We start from the raw sequence: 6000 nt of genomic DNA on the forward strand, positions 1-6000 counted from the left end.
AGTGATAGGCCTTCCGATCGAGTTGGCGAACGAGGTGACAGGGCGCCGTTCCAATCAACACCACCCCAAACACGTTCAGTCGACCCGGATCATGGGCGCCTGAACACAAACTTGCGACAACAGGCGGATCCTAACTTTGGGCGCTTGAATGCTGCGACACAAGAAATTCCTTCGGGACCACGGGACAGAAATACCCCCAGAAATCGAAATTCCTCTCGTCGAGATGCAAGAGGTCCTACTGAAATGCCACGTCCTCCAACTCCAGAGAAGCAACCTCCTACAGGTCCCTCTTCAGGCCGCCATCCGAGGCGGACCGCTTCGGGACAATTTGATCCAATCTCAGTCGCTACAAACTCCGTACCGACAACTCCTGCTGCTCCGTCACCATCATCTTCCATCCATCCAGATCGATTGAAGCATTTAGGATCGCAGGCAGCACAGTCCTCGCCACCTGCTCCGCATTCCGCAATCCCATCACCCACACCTGCCATGTATCAAGACAGAAATAGGACATTTGGGAATGAAACACCATCAGTAAGGCCTCTCCCAACTCAAGTCGGCTCTGGAAATTCCAGACCGCATATGCCTTCTGTAATCACCGGGGGACCCCGTCCGGCCCGAAAGCATCTCAGGCAAGCCCCATCACGCCTGGAGGCAATGGCCTTGCTGCTCCGACAGGTCCAGCTTCAGCTACTGAACGCAACGTTCGTGGCAGACGAGACAGGGGTGGGAATCAAATATCTTCGATCAACACCTTGCTTCAACAAGGTGGACAGCAGAATGCGCCTGGGCATCGAGGTCGTGGAGTAGCCCGCGCCAGTGGCCAGCCTGAAGCACCGACTTCGAACCCAGCTACACCAATTGCTCCACCACCTCCACCTCCACCGCCACCCGGGAGATCGGAGGCCAGGGAGTTGGGTCGAGACATGGTAAATTCAGAACGTGTTGATCTAATTACGGGAAATGCACCCGTGAATGACGAGCGGGAGAAGGAACGCAGCAGTCGCAGAGAACGATCCGGACGCCACAGCCGTCGCGGTTCCAAAAGTCCGGATCGTACCCGAGATATAAAGCGTGGCCCACCTGAAGAAGAGCGCGCTCCGAGGAGCGAGCATCGCGACCGTAGAAGTGATCGTGGTGAAGGTGAGAGAGAGAGGCACCCAGGCAGATCACCCCACCGTGAACTTATACCTGGAAGAGACATGGGAGGAGCTGCTAGGGAGAGTGGTCGGGACCGAGAGAGGGAGAGAGACTCTGGTCGACGTGATGGTAGAGAGCGCGACGCTGCACGAGAGACTCACGATGCTGGATGGTCTGGTGAGAGAGGTGACAGGGGACATGAAAGAGGCTCTGGTGGTCGAAATAGAGATGCGAGGGGCGAAGTTAGGGGCGACGAACGTCACGATGGTCGGGCCAGAGACGATACTGGAAGAAAGAGACGTAGTGATGAGGGAATGATAGATTCCAGGGGTCATGACAAACGGCCCCGTCGTGGATAGAAGGTGTTGCATTTAGGGGCTGGTTAAGAAGCGAATTTTGTACCATGGTCGTCATACCTATTACTGTCTGCATTGGCTGGCGTTCTGCGATGCGATGGGGCATTTTCATGGCGAAATAGGGAGAGCTAAATCAGATATCAACCTCTCCAATCTTCTTTCTGTGGGGATCTCTGTTCGACTACGCAGCATAGCGAGAGAAAAAATACAATTCAATTTGATGCCAGAGAGGTTCAACCAATATCTACATGGTCGATTTTAAGTGTCTGGTTATGACAAGGGTTTCTCATCAAGGTAGGACTGATCTCCAAAAAGGATCATAAGTCCTCGAGGTTCTTATATTCAGCTGTCTGTCAAGGTGCGGTGGCTCTCCCCCAAAATGACTTTTGGGGGCCGTAAGTGCCGAGGTAAGGCTCGCCGAGTCGCCGCTTGAGAACATGGTAACTTGGTAAGGCTGCAGAGGTGAAAAACAGTTTGAAAGAAGTGCCTGCTGCGGTACATAACCGTCCAGCTGATAGAGAATGTACCGTTTTACTGTAACGAAGTACTACTCCACTGAAGCGGATTCGAGTATTGATTTTCGCGGAACGACTCACATACTGTATCCCCGACTGCTCAGCCTTGTACCGTCCTTCCCAATCTCGGAAGGGCAGGTCTGCCGGTGTTGTACACGTGGGTGGGTAAAAATGCAGTGCCGAAACATGGGGTGGGATCGACAACAGCCTATAGCAGATGCAGAGCCCCGGAATTCTCAATAATAGTGGAGCTTAACGGTCGTCACTCCATAGAGCTCTAGTAGCGAGGTCAGCTTCCACTATCAGTATTCTATATATAACTTACCACAGTACTATACTCCCTTCGGCATAGAAGTTTCTACAGACCAGATCACCTCTCTATTTCACCACATATCCACCGTGTTGGGAGAATTGTTGATCTATCGCGAAATCTAGGCACTTCTCCACAGACAATAAAAGCAGATCCTCGGATTGCGAAGTACTGTCCTCGGGAAATTAATCACCCAATGAATTGTCCGACGAGGCGCAACACCGTGCGGCTGTGCATGGTTTCTGTGCAACATTGACAGGTCTACCAGTACTACGTATGATATATCACAATTGTTTCAATCCGAGCAATAGTAACCTCCACCCTGCTCTCTAGACCTGCACGCGCGATGAATAGCCTCCTATCTATGTACCAAAAGCGTAAGATCAACACTTATAAGATCTACTTTCTCATCTCAACCGTTTGGCGAATTGTCCGGGCGAATTGTCCGGGCCGGCCCCTGGATCGTCAAAAAGGGGTACGGAGATAAATGATGACCCAACTATAGACCGATCAACGCAACGTAATTTGTATACGTACCTCCTCCTATCTCTGGTCATTTTTGGAGGAAGAAGAATCAATTGATGCAGTAGTAATAATAAATTACAAAAGGTATAGCAATATAACACAAACCCTAGTCTTGCCGGACGCAGCCCCTTCGCAGCGGATACGGTGGTGCTATAGAACTTTGAAGTAGAAGTACTTCGGAGTCATGTCACTCAGGGGTGTTTAGCGACGGCCTCTCATTGGCTTCCGACTAGTTGTCGAAGAAAACATGCCCAAATCGCATCCCTGCTTATACCCCTGTATGACTTGACGTTGAGGTAGCACGTCCGTAGGTACGCGTAGGCTAAGCAAAATGTCCGTCCATAACTTCACGTACCTGTACTTGTTTGAGCTCGGCGTCCGTCGTCCAGCAGTCTTTTTCTTTCCGCCCCATGTTATCTCTGCGATCAGTGCGATGGTAGATCTCCTTCCTCTTCAATACTAATACCCGCTCCTGCTGCTGCTGTGGATTTCTTTCCGAATGAGCCTCCTTCAATCTCATCCTATTGATTTCAAAGAATACTGCGCGTATATCCAGCCGCATAACGAGTCACAAGGCTTTCTTGCATGGCCGCGTGGCGTTGATACCCCGTATACACATCATGATCCAGAGTTTCGCTCAAATACTCAAAGATATCCGTATACATAGCCATAGCACCATAACACCATCAGCACCAGACACGGCAACTTACAACCCTTTTATAAGTTGCACATTGACCATTTCTCGCACTGAATATCAACATGCATTTCTCTTCCGTCGTATGGGTGCCGTTGTTTGCATTGTCAACGGCAGCTTATACGCCAGCTTCCACGGCCAACACAGACCAATTAGCAGCTGATGCTCTTTCCAACCTTGCCACTTGGGCTGCTGACGGCAATCTAAATGGCACCTGTACTCTGGAAAATGCCGCAGTTCGAAAAGAGTGGTAAGGCTTCATCAAATACTTATGTGCATACTTGCTCTAACCATCTGCATAGGGGCAACTTAACAGAAACTGAAAGAAGTAACTACACTAGTTCTGTTCTTTGCTTGATGGCACTGCCGGCCAAGACGGATGCTACTATAGTTCCCGGTGCAAAGTCTCGGTAAGTCGCTCAAGCCTTTGAGTATCCACATACTACACTTGCTGATATCACCAGTTATGATGATTTTCTCTACCAGCACATCAACCAAACCTTGACAATCCATGGCACTGTATGTAACAATGCTTTCGTTCTCCTGTCACAGATGTGTTAACCTTCCTAGGCGAACTTCCTGTCCTGGCACAGATGGTTCGTATACACTTATGAGCAAGCTCTAAGAAATGAGTGTGGTTATACGGGCTACCAGCCAGTAAGTCTTGTATTTCCAACCTATGCAATATTATATCTAACAAATACTAGTACTGTAAGATAAACCTGAATCCCCATTCTGCTCGTGGCCTACGGCACTTTTCTCTCGTCTATACCATGTACTTCAAAGCCCCAGGTCAAGCAAGTCTTATTTACCTGCTATGGTGTTGTCGCACTCCTCTCCTAGTCGGTCAAAGCTGTACCTTATGTAACACTTTTCAATACCCAGGCCAGGTGAAAGTCACTGGGTTGTATTAGCGATTCTTTTGGAAATACATATTTAAGAACAAAGCTGACATCGTGTAGGGAACTGGGGCAGATGGGTAAGTCAATTCATTTGAGTAGAATATCTTCTCGTGGTAGATCTGGGGCATCTTCTATCGCCGAAGCATAGCCTTAAGATACTCCCAATACTCTCCTTATTTCTCCCTGAAGAATTTTTACTAATTCCAACCTCTTGATTGTAGGCAGCGGATCCTGTTAATTCGCCTATTTTTGATGGAGGAGACTACAGTTTGAGTGGCAATGGAGTTTACGAAGCCCACAATTGCACCGAGGGGTTGCCTACCGATCTCAACTGCATTCCTGCAGGATCGGGTGGCGGATGTATATACTCCGGACCGTTCAAGAAGTGAGACTTTCTAGCGTTATTTCCACGCGTCTCCCTTTCCATTCGAATTTACTAACAAGTTATTAATAGTTCGACCGTACATCTTGGTCCGGTAGATCCAACACTTGCCGAATCCGAGATCGTCTCAAACAACGGCACAATCTACAACCCAAGATGCTTGAAGCGAGATGTGTCCAGCTGGGTTTCAACTCGGTGGACTACCGAAGAGAACTCCACAGCCCTCATCACAGAAAACTCTGACATAGACTCGTTCCAAACTACTATGCAAGGCAATTTTACCGCGGGGACTTACGGTGTCCACGGTGGCGGACACTTCACAATCGGTGGCGACCCAGGTGGAGATATTTACACGTCTCCAGGTGATCCCGTGTTCTGGCTCCACCACGGTCAAATCGACAGGACCTGGTGGATTTGGCAAAACCAGGATATTGCCAGCAGACAAGATGCGATTTCGGGAACAATCACTATGGACAACTCCCCTGCGAGCCGAAATGGCACTCTGGACGATACCCTTTATCTCGGAGTCAATGCAGATACTATTGCAATTAAGGATGTCATGAGCACTGTGGAAGGTCCATTTTGTTATATTTATATGTAATACCACAGCATATTATGCTGTAGGGGTTTCCTTGGAGGGAGTGGATTTAGTTTGTAATAAGGGGATTATTTGAGTTTAGATGAAGATAATACAAATATAACCTTCAAGCGATTAATCTTTCTCTATTCCCACTGACTTATAGTGACTTAAAATAGCGAACGGGTATCGTTCTCCGGAATATTAAATCTAGTTGAACCACATAATTAATATGGTCTGCCACACTTAACAAACAAATTCCTCATCATCCAAGTATAGACTGCTCAGCTCATCCTACGCTAATCGATGCACTTCTCCAAAACTCTTCAGTTCGAGGCTCCGCATACTCGCCTCGCTTTTTTTAAGTCTGAGACTAGGCTTAGCGAGGATAGTATAGATCCTCGCCTTATAACTAGCTCCTTACCCTAGTATAGATCAGCAGAACAGCAAGAAATATAATAGCTAAAGCAGGCTTAAGTGAGTTTAGACCTTTTAGGAGCCCTGTAATTGCTACATCTAAACTCTCTAAGTGGCGCGGAGTATAAAGTTGTGGAGTAAAAACAGACCTAGTTTCGAACTTAAAAAAAAAGCTAGTACAA

At 48.1% G+C, this 6000-nt stretch overlaps 1 protein-coding gene across 1 annotated transcript; it reads left to right on the top strand.

Annotated features, from left to right (window-relative positions):
* Window positions 1-3605: 3605 nt before the first annotated feature.
* Window positions 3606-5425, top strand: orsC (Tyrosinase-like protein; the record flags this gene model as incomplete). The annotated part of the gene is made up of 8 exons (XM_031150491.1): window positions 3606-3790; window positions 3843-3950; window positions 4005-4059; window positions 4111-4197; window positions 4248-4332; window positions 4503-4519; window positions 4664-4827; window positions 4897-5425. The coding sequence occupies 8 exons, from the start codon at window positions 3606-3608 to the stop codon at window positions 5423-5425; spliced, it is 1230 nt and encodes a 409-aa protein (XP_031004990.1).
* Between the last annotated feature and the right edge of the window lie 575 nt (window positions 5426-6000).

This window comes from Lachnellula hyalina (assembly GCF_007821495.1).
Source record: "Lachnellula hyalina strain CBS 185.66 chromosome Unknown contig00075, whole genome shotgun sequence".
NCBI lineage: Eukaryota > Fungi > Ascomycota > Leotiomycetes > Helotiales > Lachnaceae > Lachnellula > Lachnellula hyalina.